The sequence below is a fragment of the Oncorhynchus mykiss genome, chromosome 1 (assembly GCF_013265735.2).
Source record: "Oncorhynchus mykiss isolate Arlee chromosome 1, USDA_OmykA_1.1, whole genome shotgun sequence".
Classification (NCBI taxonomy): Eukaryota; Metazoa; Chordata; class Actinopteri; order Salmoniformes; family Salmonidae; genus Oncorhynchus; species Oncorhynchus mykiss.
The window spans coordinates 26,486,748-26,505,428 of NC_048565.1; the positions used below are offsets into that span (position 1 = coordinate 26,486,748).

General features: G+C 40.7%; 1 protein-coding gene and 1 long non-coding RNA gene across 6 annotated transcripts in view; one reads left to right on the forward strand and one right to left on the reverse strand.

Moving 5' to 3' along the window:
- Positions 1 to 14,744, reverse strand: part of LOC110520038 (cadherin-13) — a 606,276-nt gene extending 591,532 nt beyond the window's left edge. For all 3 annotated transcript variants that reach the window (XM_036974547.1, XM_036974542.1, XM_036974537.1), the window contains exon 1: positions 14,574 to 14,744. In XM_036974547.1, coding sequence (XP_036830442.1) covers positions 14,574 to 14,618 — 45 coding nt within the window. In that variant the 5' untranslated portion in view covers positions 14,619 to 14,744. The remainder of the gene's footprint in view (positions 1 to 14,573) is intronic.
- Positions 442 to 5,600, forward strand: LOC110520043. Of its 3 annotated transcripts, none has more exons than XR_005048946.1 (4): positions 442 to 618; positions 1,022 to 1,161; positions 1,917 to 2,004; positions 5,206 to 5,600. It is a non-coding gene; the product is annotated as an uncharacterized LOC110520043 (long non-coding RNA). The 3 variants fall into 3 exon arrangements; XR_005048902.1 differs by having other exon boundaries at positions 443 to 618; positions 1,025 to 1,161; XR_002472931.2 differs by lacking the exon at positions 442 to 618 and having other exon boundaries at positions 886 to 1,161; positions 5,206 to 5,599.
- Positions 14,745 to 18,681: the final 3,937 nt, after the last annotated feature.

Here is an 18,681-nt window from a genome sequence, read left to right on the forward strand (position 1 = left end):
TAAGAATAGGTTCTTTAGTGGAACATTCAGCAGAGGGATCTTCTAAAAATATATGTATTTTCTTTGAAGTGTACTGTACATGTCACACCCTCACCATAGTTTACTTTGTATGTTTCTATGTTTTGGTTGGTCAGGGTGTGATCTGAGTGGGCATTCTATGTTACATGTCTAGTTTGTCCAGTTCTATGTTCGGCCTGATATGGTTCTCAATCAGAGGCAGGTGTTTGTCATTGTCTCTGATTGGGAACCATATTTAGGTAGCCTGGGTTTCACTGTGTGTTTGTGGGTGATTGTTCCTGTCTATGTGTTTTCACCAGATAGGGCTGTTTAGGTTTTCGTTACGTTCATCACGGTCTTTATTTTGGTAGTGTTTGTATTGATTCGTGTTTTACGTTTGTTCATTAAAACATGGATCGCAATCTACACGCTGCATTTTGGTCCGATCCTTGTTCTACCTCTTCATCAGAGGAGGAGATAGAAGAAAACCGTTACAGTACACATAGACAACTGAAATGTTTGTTTTTTTATGTGTCCAAAAGACAGGCAGCTCCCAATTTCTAATGTTCCTATCAAATTGACTGTTACAATCTTCACGGGATTTGTCGCTCATGTCTGATGGTATGTAATTAAAGTAGGATGATGGATGTGATGCTACACATCAAACACTGTATGGGTTACAAAACAAAGTACATGGTGGATGATGACTATGGAATGGAAAAGGAAATTGGCAATAACATCCTGTCTATTTCACCATTTCAGACTGCATTATACAATGAAATGCCTCCACTCAGTCACGATACACAACCAAACCATTAAGAAAGGACAATAATTGCATCTAAACGAATTTAATTGAACTCCCAGCCCCATGTCAAAGGCAGACTAAAGCTCTGGCAGTATCCTATCCCCATACTTGCTAAATAGCAAGCTGTTTGAGTTTGCGAAAAAATATGGTCTAATAATATGTGAATTTTTGTAAATCGAGTGTGCCAGGATGTTGTACTAATTTTGGCTTTTCATCTAGTAGAATTTGCTGCAGCCTTTCTGAATTTCACAGCCACAATGCATTGGAAGATGGAGGCTGTGAGTTCTGATAGCTAGATCTCTTCAAGTAAACAACTTGGAAGATGGCGAATAGTGAAGCTTCTGCGGAGGTGTTCAAATGTAAGTCATTTTTGTTCTGCTTAAAATTACCATGACGATTTAATTGTAATGTTAAATCTTTGAAAACAGATCTGCAGCCTACTGCCTGCCGTGTCTTCAGCTAGCTATGTGCTTTAGAAGGCCTAGAAGTTGTAACTGTTCAAACAGTAACGTTAGCTACAGGGTTAATTGCTTGCTGCTGAGAGATTTTTCATTTAACAATGGCCTAGTTGGCTAGCTAGCTATCTACTTGTTGTAAATACTTGTGTTCAAACTTTTCCAGGGTCTGATGACTATACCAGGCATTTAATTCAGTGGCAAACATGGCAGGAGAAATGCAGCAAAAAAAGGTTTTGTCATGTGGCCATTGTTAGCTCTCTTGCTACTGCACTATGAACTGCCACTAGCTATACGTTAGGAACATGGTAGCCTAGCTACATTCCTATTTTCCACAGTGGTGCTCAACCTAACACTTCTCTTTTCTTCTATTTCTCCTGATTTGACACTTCAGTTTATTTGTGTTGAGCTGATTGTAATGTTCATGCTACGTAATATTAGTTTCTACCTGAACAGTTACAGCCTGAATGGGTCGAAGTAGGTTCATTGCACATACCATGTTATGGTGAAAGTAATGATAAGCTGGTCTTGTTACTGTTTCACCTTGCCACTCCAATTTGATCAAGTATGTGGCAGTCTAGACTTCTGTAGAAAGTACTCACAACAATAACTTTGATAATGTTTTGGTTAATGTTGTATTTCATCTTATGTCTTTTCAGGATCTAGGTGAAGGAGTGTGAGTTGGAGGGGCAGTTGTCACGTGCATGGGTGAAAAAGAACTGGGAGAACCATAAGCAAAAATACACGGTACGCTACTGTATGTTATCTTTACATGGATTGCTGTATTTGGCTAATAAAGGTTCCCTTTCTCTGTCAGCAACAACAGATATACAGTCGTGACCAAAGGCTTTAAGAATGACACAAATATTAATTTCCACAAAGTTTGGTGCTTCAGTGTCTTTAGATATTTTTGTCAGATGTTACTATGGAATACTGAAGTATAATTACAAGCATTTCATAAGTGTCAAAGGCTTTTATTGACAATTACATGAAGTTGATGCAGAGTCAATATTTGCAGTGTTGACTCTTTTTTCTCAATGGGATTAAGGTCTGGGGATTTTCCTGGCATGGACCCAAAATATTGATGTTTTCTTCCCCGAGTCGTTTAGCTATCACTTTTGCCTTATGACAAGGTGCTCCATCATGCTGGAAAAGGCATTGTTCGTCACCAAACTGTTCCTGGATGGTTGGGAGAAGTTGCTCTCGGAGGATGTGTTGGTACCATTATTTATTCATGGCTGTGTTCTTAGGCAAAATTGTGAGTGAGCCCACTCCCTTGGCTGAGAAGCAACCCCACACATGAATGGTCTCAGGATGCTTTACTGTTGACATGACACAGGACTGATGGTAGCGCTCACCTTGTCTTCTCCGGACAAGCATTTTTCCGGATGCCCCAAACAGTCGGAAAGGGGATTCATCAGAGAAAACTTTACCCCAGTCCTCAGCAGTTCAATCCCTGTACCTTTTGCAGAATATCAGTCTGTCCCTGATGTTTTTCCTGGAGAGAAGTGGCTTCTTTGCTGCTGTTCTTGACACCAGGCCATCCTCCAAAAGTCTTTGCCTCACTGTGCGTGCAGATGCACACCTGCCTGCTGCCATTCATGAGCAAGCTCTGTACTGGTGGTGCCCCGATCCCGCAGCTGAATCAACTTTAGGAGAGAGTCCTGGGCGCCCTGAAGCCTTCTTCACAACAATTGAACCGCTCTCCTTGAAATTCTTGATGATCCGATAAATGGTTGATTTAGGTGCAATCTTACTGGCAGCAATATCCTTGCCTGTGAAGCCCTTTTTGTGCAAAGCAATGATGACGGCACATGTTTCCTTGTAGGGAACCATGATTGAAAGAGGAAGAACAATGATTCCAAGCACCACCCTCCTTTTGAAGCTTCCAGTCTGTCATTCGAACTCAATCAGCATGACAGTGTGATCTCCAGCCTTGTCCTCGTCAACACTCACACCTTTGTTAACAAGAGAATCACTGACATGATGTCAGCTGGTCCTTTTGTGGCAGGGCTGAAATGCAGTGGAAATGTTTTGGGGGGATTCAGTTCCTTTGCATGGCAAACTTTGCAATTAATTGCAATTCATCTGATCACTCTTCATAACATTCTGGAATATGTGCAAATTGCCATCATACAAACAGAGGCAGCAGACTTTGTGAATATTAATATTTGTGTCATTCTCAAAACTTTTGGCCGCGACTGTACAGTGCCTTCAGAAAGTATTCACACCCCTGGACTTATTCCACATTTTGTTGTGTTAGAGCCTGATTTCAAAATGGATTCAATTGTGTTTTTTCTCACCCATTTACACACAATACCCCATAATGACAAAGTGAAACAGGTTTTAACCCTAACCCTAATCTGAACCCTAACCCCTAACCCTGACCTCCAAAATGATTGAAAATGAACTACAGAAATATCTCATTTACATAAGCATACACACCTGAGTCAGTACATGTTAGAATCACCTTTGTCAGTGATTACAGCTGTGAGTATTTCTGGGTAAGTCTCTGAGAGCTTTACACACCCGTATTGTACAAACAAATATTGTTGATCGTTGCTAGACAGACAGCCTTTTTCAAGTCTTGCCATAGATTTTCAAGACGATTTAAGTCAAAACTGTAACTCAGGAACTTTCTTGGTAAGCAACTCCTTGGTAAGCAATGTCGTCTTGGTAAGTTTGGTAAGCAACTCCAGTGTATACTTGGCCTTGTGTTTTAGGTTACTGATCTAGTACTTGCCGATGACAAGCTTACGCATAACATGATGCAGCCACCAATATGCTTGAAAATATGAAGGGTGATGCTCAGTAATGTGTTGTGTTGGATTTGCCACAAACATAACGCTTTGTATTCAGGACATAAAGTTAATTTCTTTGCCATATTTTTTGCACCTTCACTTTAGTGTCTTATTGCAAACAGGATGCATGTTTTGGAATGTTTTTATTCTGTACAGGCTCATTTATTTTCACTCTGTCATTTAGGTTAGTATTGTGGAGTAACTAGAATGTTGTTGATCCATCCTAAGTTTCTCCTTTCACAGCCATTAAACTCTGCAACTGTTTTAAAGTCATCATTGACCTCATGGAGAAATCCCTGAGCGGTGTCCTTCCTTTCCAGCAATTGAGTTAGGAAGAATGCCTGTAACTTTGTAGTAACTGGGTGTATTGATACACCATTCAACAAGTAATTAATAACTTCACCATGCTCAAAGGGATATTTCATGTCTGCTTTTTTAATCTACCAATCAGTGTCCAACTTTTGGTGGCATTGGAAAACATCCCTGGTCTTTGTGGTTGAATCTGTATTTGAAATTCACTGCTCGACTGAGTAACAATAGTATGTGTGGGGTACAGAGATGAGGTAGTCATTCAAAAATCATGAAAGACTATTATTGCACACAGAGTGAGTCCATGCAACTTATTATGTGAGTTGTTAAGCAAAAGGGTTGAATACTTATCACGGGCGCAACTTTGGTTTTAGAAGTGGGGGGGACATAATTGTTTTTTTATGTATCCAGTCGGATAAACACTCAAACAGACTACCCGACCACTCAGAGGTGTGCAATTTCAGAATGTGGGGGGGGACATGCCCCCCCGTCCCCGTCCCCAGTGAAAGCTGTGCCCCTGACTTATTGACATTTCAGCTTATAATTTATTATTCATTTGTTAACATTTCTAAAAACATGATTCCTCATTGACATCATGGTGTATTGTGTGTAGTCCAGTGACACAATTTAATTTAATTCATTTTAAATTCAGGCTGTAAAACAAAGACATTTTGAAGAAGTCAAGGGGTTTGAATACTTTCTGAGGGTACTGTACATTTTAGAAATGTAAAACTATTCCAGAGAAATGCACTGCAATTGGCATACTACTTTTTACAGGCCTTTACATGTAGTACATGTATGTTTGATGCTGAAAGCTATCCTTTTCTATATTTTTCAGGAGTTGAAAGCTCCCTGCACCAGAGTCAGCACGGAGGGAGGGGAGGCCACAACCGCATACTGGAAATGGTATGCGGTGATGGATGAGGTGCTGCAGGGTATGCCACTCCATCACCCCACCGGTCATCATCTCCTCCTCTCCCTCCCAGAAGGGTCCAGATGTGGTGGCGGGAGAAGGATGTGACTGCCAGGGAGGCACGCCGTTTGGCTATTTTATAGGCCATGATTAAGAAGTATTTTTATGTATTTTATGCATAGCTATTCAGTTATTCATTTTCTACTGTTTTTAGTGAAATCCTTTTTAAAACCCAAAGTGGATTTCTGTTTTCATTAAAAAGTATTTATTGTTTGTAATAAAAACATATGTTTGATACCGGTACATCTACTGTTGTGTTTTACTTTCAACATTTCAACATTAAAAAATGCACTCGCACATTTGAGCATCTTGTTGCAAATGCATGGTAACAATTAGATAAGTTGAAAGTAAAAATAAACCTGCATACTGCTTTTGCTAGTATTACTTTTACTGAAGCTTGAGTGTCAGGCCTTCATTAGAGCTTTTTGCTTAACTAAACTAAATAAACCATCTTTTGTATAATAATTGATTACATTTCAATAGCGCTGTTCATCATCTCGAAACATGAAAAGCGAAAAACAAACAAGCTATACATAATGTGTAGCCTAGCTATAATTGTCTAGGTCAACCAATAGAGGACAAGTCTGAGTCCATGCATCCTCCAAAGATGGAGAAGGACAGTTAATGGGGCTTGAACATAGGAAGGTGGTCAGAGATATGGTTGATGAAGGTGAAGTCTGGTGACAATCTCCCCAAATACAGGTGTGCCAAGCTTGTAGCGTCATACCCAAGAAGACTCGAGGCTGTAATCGCTGCCAAAAATGCTTCAACAAAGTACTGAGTAAAGGCTCTGAATAATTATGTAAATGTCATATTTTCGTTTTTTCAAAAACCTGTTTTCGTCTTTGTCATTATGGGGTATTGTGTGTAGATTGATGAGGAAACAAATTAATTTAATCAATTTTAGAATAAGGCTGTAACGTAACAAAATGTGGAAAAGGGGAAGGGGTCTGAATACTGTCCAAATGCACTGTTTATCGGTCCGCTAATACAGCACTAAAGGCCCAGTGAATGTATATTTTTATTACATGCTATTTGTTTTTATTTTTTAAGAGGGTGGTGCAGTACCCTACTTTCCGGGGATATGGTAGTAGGCAAGCCAGATTTCGGACACGGCCACTGGTTCCCTCATTACACCACATGCTCACATCAAAATCAAAAAAAGGGGAAAGCTATTCCAATTGCCTGCAAGTGGCCTCCTCGGTCATCAATATAGTGCTTTGTGTACGCTACTTCCTAGTCCTCTGACGGCAACTCACTTCTTCTAACGGCCAAGGTAATCTCCAATCTGCTGTAGGATATCTGGCACCATGTCGCCATCTAGGAGACCAGGGGAGGTACGGCGGATGTCAGGGTGAATGCAGGCTGTGATTGATTCCCTCTCCCACAGATGTGACATTTTGTTCCGACCATCTGATATGGATCACAAGGAATGAAAGGCAACAGGCAGACCAGCGAGCAGAGCGAGGGGGAAGAGCTTGAGACAGAGGTGAAACAAGTCCAACGCTCTCTGGCCTCTCATGTCTGCACCGGTTACCACCCTCTCTCCGAGCTGGAAGGGTGGCGGGGAAAGGGCATAATGGGCTACTTTCAGAACAGGCATTCCCTTTGGCTTGTAACGAGACTGTTGTAATGCTCAGCCACATTGAAATGACACAGAGTTCATCCCATCAGAGACGCACTGGACAGAATCATTAAAATCGCAGGCACAAGGGCAGAGAGATAGAGGAATTGAGAAGTGAAGATGGTGTGTAAAAATGTAGCTCACGTGAAAGTTCTGCAATCAGCTGGTGTGTAGGTGTGTGCGTGTAGTGGACAGCTATCATGGCCACACACACACACAGTGACACACACAAACAGCACTCATCATAAATCAGCACTCACACCTCCCCATCCAGAGAAGAGAGCATCTCCTTCTTAAGCACCAAAGTCATTACCATCACCCCATTAGTATTTCACAACCATTTTACTTCAGCAGGGATAGTGCCCTATAAGCAGCTCTACATCATGTATCCTCACTCTCTTCTGTCAGCTGGCTGAGGAGATGATGCCTTCGCAGGGTTCAGCATATGTCTCTCTCTCCACACACACACACAGCAGTTCTTACTTATACAACGGGATGGAATCATCACAGACGACACTGGAACACAGACTTATAATGAGCACCATCTCTGTCATGAATTCACTCCCCATATACACAAATACAACTTAAAGTCAGAGAATGATGGACCAGAGCAGAGAGCGAATGGAGAGAGAGAAGAGAGATATACAGTCTGGCACAGAGACAGACAAGGCTGCCTGCTAGCAGTGCAGTATGGTCAGCCTCAGACCATCACTGGTTCCCTCTTTCTTTCTTTCTGGTTGCCTGGCTGTTTGTATTTGTACGGAGGATTTGGGAGTACCGGGCTTTGCTGCTCTTCCCCATCAATTACCTGCCTGACAGAAGGATGATCTGCGCATACAAACGAAGAGATGGGGATGTTGCGGAAACAGGATGACGGCGATCGCACTGCCACCTCCTCTCCTCCTGCACGACACGCTATTTGTTATATTGTGCGCGTGTGTGATTGCGCGTGTGTGTGCTCATGACATCAAGACAGCCAAACACGGTCGGTTAGTCCACAAGTTTCTCATTCTCTCTCTACACTACAGTACCACAGGCACACAAATAAGCCATTATTTAATTTTCCCAAGACAGTAGCCTTTTCAGTTGGCACATTTAATTAATTTATATCCATTGGCATTTTGTATAATTAGGCAACAACGGGCTGATATCAAACCTGGCTCTCTCCTTGTGGGGACATATTTACTCTAATTATCAGTTTCTTGCCCGGGAAAATGGTCCCCTCCTACCTATTGCTTCTTTCCCTCTTTCTTAAACCCATGAAAGTTAAATTGCTTTGCTCCAGTCAGAGAAAATATGGATGGTTAACTTTCCCCACAAGGTCAAACCCTCCCTGAACAAGAGTTAAGACTTGGGTTGACCTTACAGTCCATTAAAGTCAACCGCTAAACCACAGTCATCAAGGGAGAGAGCACTGAAGATCTGCTCACTCCCTGCTTTGCTTAGTCTTACAGAAATGTGTGTGTGTCTGTGTGTGCATGTGTTTATCAGCAGCATCATTTACAGGAAGCTTTTACTCCAGTATGGATGCCGTCAATACCAGCTACAACCAAATACATTTTTAAGAGCACTAACATCACAGGGTTGGCTATCTGCTTCGATATCTTCCCTTCATTAAGCCACTGGAGAGCAAGACTTTCAACTCCTCCAACAACCCTCCAACAGCTAATATCTCCAAAGGTACTCAACAGTACTAGACAAGCAGCTCATCATAACATGTAGGAGGATACTGGGGTCAAGCCACCTGACCTATGTGTTTATGGCCCAGGGCGGAGTATCGAGAAGCAGTGATCCATAAAGACATGATAACAGGCTGTTTTTACGCTCATCTGTAACTCAGTCTCACACACAGCGCCAGGGGTGAGAGATACGCATCAGGTACATCTAGCACAGCTCAGAGCTGACATTGGGTGGAGCGCTGCACCCCTCACAAAGCGGAGAAAGAAAAAGAGCAGGAAGAGAGAGCGAGAGAGAGAGTGTGTTTCAGATCGCCATCAGCACTAATGACTGGCTTCCATCATTACTGTCAACATTACTGCCACTGCGTTGGGCTTATTGTGCTCCTTCACCAGACATAATTATCACTAATTCAGGATCTTTAAAATACAAAGCTTCTCAAAACACCAGACACAGAGTGTTAGGAGGGATGTGGTCTAGCCTAATCTGTATCCAAAACCTCTCCAAAACTTTCATGTTCAATGCAAAGGTAAGCTAAAGGGTCAAGTGAGGGCATGGCTGGGGATTGTGTATGGGTGAGGGACAGGTGTGTTTTTACTTTTTGGCTTAGCTAAGCTTGATAAGATCACAATAACAGATATTTTCTACCTTTTTACCTTTGTTTTCTAAATGTGTGAGTTCGTATCTTGAATTTTGGCAGTGTGTTTGTATCAAATCAAAATAGATGTGTCACATGCGCTGAATACAACAGGTGTAGTAGACCTTACAGTTAAATTCTTACTTACATGCCCTTAACCAACAATACAGTTAAGAAAAATAAGTGTTAAGAAAGTAATTACTAAAATAAACTGAAGTAAAAAATTAATAATAATAATTAAAGAGCAACAATAAAATAACAGCAGCGAGGCGATACAGGGGGTACCGGTACAGAGTCAATGTGCGGGGGCACAGGTTAGTCGTGGTAATTGAGGTAATATGTACACTACCGTTCAAAAGTTTGGGGTCATTTAGAAATGTCCTTGTTTTTGAAAGAAAATTGAATTTGTTGTCCATTAAAATAATATCAAATTGATCAGAAATACACTGTAGACATTGTTAATGTTGTAAATGACTAGTGTAGCTGGAAACAGCAGACTTTTTGGGAATATCTACAAAGGGGGCCATTATCAGCAACCATCACTCCTGTGTTCCAATGGCATGTTGTGTTAGCTAATCCAAGTTTATCATTTTACAAGGCTAATTGATCATTAGAAAACCCTTTTGCAATTATGTTAGCACAGCTGAAAATGGTTGTGCTGATTAAAGAAGCAATAAAACTGGCCTTCTTTAGACTAGTTGAGTATCCGGAGCATCATCATTTGTGAGTTCGATTACAGGCTTAAAATGGCAAGAAACAAAGACTTTCTTCTGAAACTCGTCAGTCTATTCTTGTTCTGAGAAACGAAGGCTATTCCATGCGATAAATTGCCAAAAACTGAAGATCTCGTACAACGCTGTGTACTACTACCTTCAAAGAACAGCGCAAACTGGCGCTAACCAGAATAGAAAAAGGAGTGGGAGGCCCCGGTGCACAACTGAGCAAGAGGACAAGTACATTAGAGTGTCTAGTTCGAGAAACAGACTCCTCACAAGTCCTCAACTGGCAGCTTCATTAAATATTACCTGCAAAACACCGGTCTCAACGTCAAAAGTGAAGAGGTGACTAACATCTGCTTCCAACTCCCACCCTCAAACACGTAGATCCCCTGAACGTAAAATGTATGTAAGTTTCCCTGCATTAAAGTCCCTGACCACTAGGAGCGCTGCCTCATGATAAGCATGTTCTTGTTTGCTTGTGGTTGTATACAGCTCGTTGAGTGCAGTCTTAGTGCCAGCATCGGTTTGTGGTGGTAAATAGACAGCTATGAAAAATAAAGATGAAAAATCTCTTGGTAAATAATGCGGTCTACAGCTTATCATGAGATACTCTACCTCAGGCGAGCAAAACCTTGAGACTTCCTTAATATTAGGTGTGTGTGTGTGTGTGTGTGTGTGAACTGGCCAAGGGCAGTGGAGTGTGTGTAGTCCACATCCCTGCACCTGTTTCTGCAGTAATAAATGGAGTTGACATGCAGCCATGGCTGTGTCCCTTTCTGAGCTGCAGACAGGGGAGAAGAGGGTCACTGAGGTGGGCACACCTCCTGACTCTCTGTAATCAAGCACCAAGGTAAAGCGTACTCTCCCATTCCCCCATGAATGGCCACTTTAACATTCACCTGGACACTATGACCATAAAGGACCATGCCAACACCCCGTCACACTCACACTTCAGGACGGCTTAGAGGGGACTTATGGCTGGGGGCAGTATTGAATAGCTTGGATGAATAAGGTGCCCAGAGTAAACTGCCTGCTACTCTGGCCCAGTTGCTAATATAGAAAACACTCTGAAGTTTCTTTCTTTTTTTAAAAGTATGTCTGTGAGTACAACAGAACTCATATGGCAGGCAAAAATCTGAGAAAAAATCCAAACAGGACTTTTGTAGTTTTTCAACTCATTGCCTATCGAATATACAGTGTCTATGGGGTCATATTGCACTTCCTAAGGCTTCCACTAGATGTCAACAGTCTTTAGAACCTTGTTTGATGCTTCTACTGTGAGGGAGGGGGGAATGGGAGCTGAATGAGTCAGAGGTCTGCCAGAGTGGCATGAGCTGACCACACGCGTTCACGTGAGAGTTAGCTTGCATTCCATTGCATTTCTGAAGACAAAGGAATTCTCTGGTTGGAACATTATTGAAGATTTATGATACAAACATCCTAAAGATTGATTCTATACTTCGTTTGACATGTTTTTACGGACTGTAACGGAACTTTTGGACTTTTCGTCTGCTCCAGTAATTTGGATTATGGGGCTAAAAGCACGAACAAAAAGGAGGTATTTGGACATAAATGATGGACATTATCGAACAAATCAAACATTTATTGTGGAACTGGGATTCCTGGGAGTGCATTCTGATGAAGATCAAAGGTAAGTGAATATTTCTAATGCTATTTCTGACTTTGTTGACTCCACAACATGCCGGATATCTGTATAGCTCGTTTTGTTGTCTGAGCGCTGTGCTCAGATTATTGCATGGTGTGCTTTTTCGGTAAATATTTTTTGAAATCTGACACAGCGGTTGCATTAAGGAGAAATGGATCTAAAGTTCCATGCATAACAGTTATCTTTTATCAATGTTTATTATGAATATTTCTGTAAATTGATGTGGCTCTCTGCAAAATCACCGGATGTTTTGGAAGCAAAACATTACTGAACGTAACGCGCCAATGTCAACTGAGATTTTTGGATGTCAATATGAACTTTATTGAACAAAACATACATGTATTGTGTAACATGAAGTCCTATGAGTGTCATATGATGAAGATCATCAAATGTTAGTGATTAATTTGATCTCTATTTCTGCTTTTTGTGACTCCTCTCTTTGGCTGGAAAAATGGCTGTGTTTTTCTGTGATTAGGTGCAGACCTAACATAATCGTTTGGTGTGCTTTCGCTGTAAAGCCTTTTTGAAATCGGACACTGTGGTGGGATTAACAACAAGTTTATCTTTAAAATTGTGTAAAATAGTTCTGTTTGAGGAATTTTAATTATGAGATTTCTGTTGTTTTGAATTTGACGCCCTGCACTTTCACTGGCTGTTGTCATATTGATCCGTTAACGGGATCTACGCCATTTAATTAACACTCTGTTGACCACCAGCTCCATAAACATCCAGAACAACAAATGTACCTGCTGTGCTCACTGACTCGCAGGTGTACCACTTTCTTTACCTTCATTTTTCCATTTTTATTCAAACACACCTGCACTGTCCTGAGCCTTTTGGAAATACTTAGACAAGTGCATGAAATAGAATACGAAAAAACTCAAGTTACCCTAGATCACTTCATAGAAAGAGATAGAGAAATAGAATGGAGAGAGAGTCAGAGAGAGATAAAGAGATGGGGGAGAAAGAGAGCCAAAAAGATAGAGAAATATGGGCACCTGCACCTCCCGGTTGTGCTGTGCTGTACTTATCGTTGAGGCTCTCGACTGCTTAGTGTTTCATTTCTAATACAGGGATTTATGGTGAGAGGGAACACACCATCAGCTTATTCTGGAGGCAAATTTGGCGCCCTGCCTGAGCTAAAAGATAAATAAGAAACGTGGATGTTGTGTTGTCCTGGCGTTTGGTAAGCTTTGCTGTAGCGTCAGAGGAGAGTAAAAGTATCGGACACAGTCTCACCAGACACAGAATTATTTTATTTTTTTCTCCTTAGTTTACATGTCGCAGTCAGCGGCCTATTAACTCTATTTTCAATCTAACAATTTATGTTTGTGTCTCCCAGTTTAGCTAGACAATTGCAGTATCAGTGGAAAGAGAACTGTGTACATTTTGCAGCAGTTTCGGGATTGTTATTAACCTTAGAGTGCTGATGATGTCATACTCTTAGCAAAAGGTGTGTAACAAACATCTTGTCTCATCACACACTAATAACCATGTAATCTATCAACAGCAATACATATGGAAAGTAAAGCTCCCTATCGTGATGGGTAAATTTCTGAGGAAAAGCCCGTCATTAATTCGACACCTGCCTCTGCTTGAACCTCGCCCTTTGATGGAGAGAAATAAGAATGCGCAGCAACTGGGAATTCGTGGGAAGGCGCGCACCTTCAATGCAGTTGTTCTCCCACAAGTCTAGTTTACTAGGAATCCAGGTTTAATACAATACCATTGAAGGAGAGGAGATTCAGCAACACTTGGAGGACAATGGAATTAAATGTTTTTTTAAAAAGCTCCTTGCTAAATGTAGAACCAACGCATTTCGGTTTTCAACAGTTTTTCCCAACACATTCCATTAACAGCAACTGTTGAGTGCACGCACACCTTTGTAAAATGTCACCATGTTTCTATTCTATCAAATCAACTGATTCGCGATGACAAGATGTAGCCTAGGCTATGCTTCATATTTTAATTGCTACTTAATTTTCCAATGATGAGCAACGGTTGGCCTACTACTTTGCTGTGTCACTATTCAGCCATATTGCCCTCTACCACTTTAAATAGAGTAAAATGTGACTGAGGGAGGCAGCTGCTCCAAGTTATCAGTCACTCCCAAGTTATCAGTCACTCCAAATTAATGCCAGATACGATCGGCAGCGAGCTATCAAAGAAAGTATAGCCTACATAAGAGGCTGTGTCAATGGGAAACGGGGAGGGAAATATCTGAAATAAAATAATTCTAAATGACATTCCTATCTTCCAACACCACCCTTGTTTTTGAAGTTAGAAGCTGACTGTTTCGGGGATGCTCTGGGAGATCAGTAAGCGCTGATTGCCTTGAGAATCCTCCCCTCACACTGTTCGTTCACCCACATGAACACAGAGCCAAAGAAACGTTCAACTGGGTATCTGAGCGGAATATAGATGTGGCTGTTGACAAGAGTTCGTCCGTGATTTGCACATAGCTCCACACTTTCCCCTGTTCCGCCCATTGGACGCCTATGTGAACGGCATCCGTAAAAAGACTGATTGACCACTGCAGATTAATGTCAAACTCGACACTCTCCCCAAGACTACCAGGTGCCGCAAATGCAACATGTAACACATCATCGACTGCCTCCTAATCATATCTTTCGTGGTATTCAGTTATTAAATCAATGTATGTGTACTGTTCTGAAATTATTAGGCTATATTGGCTTCATTTAGTTTCTCTTTAATTGTAGGTTTCATTCAATCTACAATATCGTAGGCTATAGCCTATGCAATGCCAATAATCATTACCCCTTTGCCGTTCATTAAGTGTGACATGTTAAAGTTCAGAATTTAAATCATTGATAAAGATCATACTTTAAATCATTGATGAACAGCTGCGGGAGAGCGCTGTGCAATGCCACATAAAATGTCCCTGCTTACCTGTGAGAGGAGGAACGCAATGAGGATGCCGATGCTCATCTCCATGGTCTCAATTCTCTGGGAATAAAATTCAAAACAAGGTACAGGATTGACCAGCTCTGCTCATAATTCCAGAGTCGAACTGCCAGTGCGAGAGTAAAAGAGCTTGCCGCGAGCTGCCAACTTCCCAAATAGAACTGCAGCCTCTAAGCATTGGATAGGCGCGGAGCCCACAACCAATAGATTTATAGGGGGATTTTTTATATCCACCGGCGTCTGTAGGAATCAGAAAAATTATAGGGTTCGAATTTTATTATATACAGACAAATGACATGGAATGACTCACATTCATATGTGTTTGAAAAGTGTATTATATATAATTAGTCAGAAATAAACGTTGGATGTAGGCAAACAAATTATTGATCTGTAAATAAAAGGGTGCCATGTCTGCATATCAGATGAGAAGATGTATGTCTTAATGCAAGATCTGTCATTTAAAATGAAAGAGCGAGAGAACATAGCCTATATCACATAGCCCAATAAAATGAACATAAAATGTGTTGACACATGCAATGTTTCATGAGACTACATTCTTGAAGAAGCACTGGCAGAACCGTACACCTTTCTCTTTTTCTCATCTCACTATTCTTCATTTGGAAATATGTGGGAGTTTGACAGCCCTTCAGAAGTGGCATTTTATTCCCTCAGTCTGCGTGCCTCGAGCCTCGGGGCATGTTTTTTTTGTGCCAAAGACAAGAGACGTGACCGTTACATCGAAGGTTGCGTTTGGGTGGAAAATATAGCCTCTAAACGCTATTCACCGGGAGCCCCTGAGAAACTGATGCTTGCTGTGACCCCACTTTGGTAAATCGAACACATTTTAGTTCAGAAAAATATTGCTTGTTGTGAACACAGAATGTGTTATTTATGGCTAAGGTAGAAAAGAAGAATGCTATTTGATGGGTCATATAGATTGGAGAGAGAGAGATCGAGAGGACTTGTTTAAAGACTTGACCATTTTAATTGTTATTCAGGATGATCCAGTGGCTTGCCTAAATCATACTGATGCATCCATACTGATACATAACACTTCTGGCATATTGTGCCTAAGAATATGAGTTGAATGGTTGATTTGTTAAAGTACCTGCTTTAACAAAAATCTATGTTGAGATTATGTGCAACATGACGGCCATGGGTTTGGTTTGAGGAGAGGAAAAAAGTCCACACCCCTCAGAGAAGGTTACCTTGTGAATACAAAACATTTCTATTTTAGGACCCAAGCTCAGGTGTCTTATATGGCTGCCCATCTCTCCTTCTTAGGTGGCAAAGCTGTCATGAAGTTAATCTTCATGCAAAGTACCCTTCAGACTTCTAATGGCAGACACCGGGGGATGTTCCTGAAGAGAGAGATGAGATGAACTTTGAACCAAGAGAGAATGAAAAAAATAAGTTAAAAAACTCAGAGCCCCACAGAGACATGCGTTCACAAGGATGCATATTATGACGATGAAGGATTTGTACATATATCCATTTTGAGTAGGGAAGGAAAAAGGCCATGCCACCCAACAAAGATAGGTTTCCTGTATTCCTTCTGCTCAGGAAGCAGTCAGATTTCTTTACTCTTCTCTCCGGATGTGAAACATGAGGCTGGGAATAGTTGTGACGGTCAGAGGAATTGCTTTCCAAGACAATATTGCACAATTATTGCGCCATATTTACTTATCTAAAGAATAGGAGGGGAAACGGCACATTAACATGGCTCTGATGGCTCTGTTTCAGGTCCAGACGTTCTGGTTATCAAATTCTATAAATGAGGTGAAATAGGAAGTATGGTAATAATGAATGAAATATGACATAATGGTGGATCAGAAGTGAAATGTCAAAGAGAACAACATTTCTGGTGACACATTCTTAAAATGCCTTTGATATTTTAGACGTTGAAAATTGAAATTGTTTTGTTAAATGTGAAGACTTCAGTCTGAATTTCATGCTTGAGAGTCTACAAATCAAAAGTGGAACCTTTGCATACTGAAAAGCCATTCGGGGCTTTACTAAATCAACTTGACAGGCTTTACAGATTTGGCCTTCATTAGGCTACTCCATGCATCAGTCACTTATTCATTGATTTCTAATGTTAAAATAAAATACTGGAATATTCTAATAGTCAAATTAACTAATATTCTAATATTCTAATTAACTAAATGAATGACTGCAAATCAGGTACATGTCTTCTGTTTTCATGACAAGATTGTCCTTGTTGTGTCCCTAATTTATTACTAATGTGAGTGTCTCTACATACCAAACACTGCAGCTCATGTTTGGGTGAGGACTTGGCTTTAAAAACTTCTTATGGCTGCAGGGGCAGTATTGAGTAGCTTGGATGAAAGGTGCCCAGAGTAAAGGGCCTGCTCCTCAGTCTCAGTTGCTAATAAATGCATATTATTAGTAGTATTGGATATAAAACACTCTGACGTTTCTAAAACTGTTTGAACGATGTCTGTGAGTATAACAGAACTCCTAAGGCAGGCAAAAACCTGAGAAGAAATCCAAACAGGAAGTGAGAAATCTGAGGTTGGTCGATTTTCAACTCAGGCTCTATTGCATTCACATTGGGATATGAATGAAGTTGCACTTCTTAGGGCTTCCACTAGATGTCAACTGTCTTTAGAAACTTGAATGAGGCTTCTACTGTGTTGTGGGACTGAATAAGAGCTGAATGAGTCAGGTTACTGGCAGAGAGCCATTTCCTGGTCACGCGCATTCCACATGATATCGACTTGCGTTCGGTTGCTCCTGTAGACACAAAGGAATTCTCCGGTTGGAACTTTATTGAAGATTTATGATAAAAACATCCTAATTTTTGATTCTATACTTAGTTTGAACTGTTTCTTCAACCTGTAATATAACTTTTTATAAGTTCTTGTCCAAACGCACAAGCGTTTGGATATGTGTACCTAACGCTAACAAAAGTAGCTACTTGGACATAAATAACGGACATTATCGAACAAATCAAGCATTTATTGTGGAACTGTGATTGATGGGAATGCATTCTGATGAAGATCAAAGGTAAGGGAATATTTCTCATGTAATTTCTGGTTTCTGTTGACTCCAACATGGCGGCTAATTTGATTAATTGTCTGAGCGCTGTACTCAGATTATTGCATGGTTTCCTATTTCTTTAATTAAAAAAAAAATCTTACACAGCGGTTGCATTAAGGAGAGGTATATCTATAATTCCATGTGTATAACTTGTATTATCATCAACATTTATGATGAGTATATCTGTTGAATCGATGTGGCTATGCAAAATAACTGGATGTTTTTGGAACTAGTGAACAATGTAAACTCAGATTTTTTTAATATAAATTTGAACTTTATCAAACAAAACATACATGCATTGTGTAACATGAAGTCCTATGAGTGTCATCTGATGAAGATCATCAAAGGTTAGTGATTCATTTTCTCTCTTTTTGTGCTTTTTGTGACTCCTCTCTTTGGCTGGAAAAATGGCTGTGTTTTTCTGTGGCTTGGTGTAGACCTAACATAATCATTTGTGGTGCTTTCGCTGTAAAGCATATTTGAAATCGGACACGGTGGTGGGATTAACAACAAGATTACCTTTAAAACAGTATAAAATACGTGTATATTTGAGGAATTTTAATTGTGACATTTCTGTTGTTTTGGATTTGGCGCCCTGCACTTTCCCTGGCTGTTGTCATATCATCCCGTTAACGGGATTACAGGAGTAAGAACTTTTAAACATGGTGCTGAAAAGCAGATAGGATAGAATAAGTCTTAATTGCCATAATCCTCTTGGCCCCTTGGAAGCATAGGGCATACTCCATGGCTCTCCCCCTCAGTAGAAAGATGGGAGATGTATTATGATCCTCTTGGGTTTGACTCATCAAGCTGATGGGAAGGAGGAGAGAGGAAAGTTAGGAAGAGAGGTTAGAGACTCGACTGCCTGGTAACCCCCTTAGGACCCATAGGACCAGAGGCTAGATTAACTTTAAACAAACCCTGGGGCAGAGAGCAAGTGCACCCTGGACTGGACCAGGAGATAGAGTAATCATTTTACAGTATCATTTTACAGTATCATTTTACAGTATCAACTGTGCCTCAGAGAAGC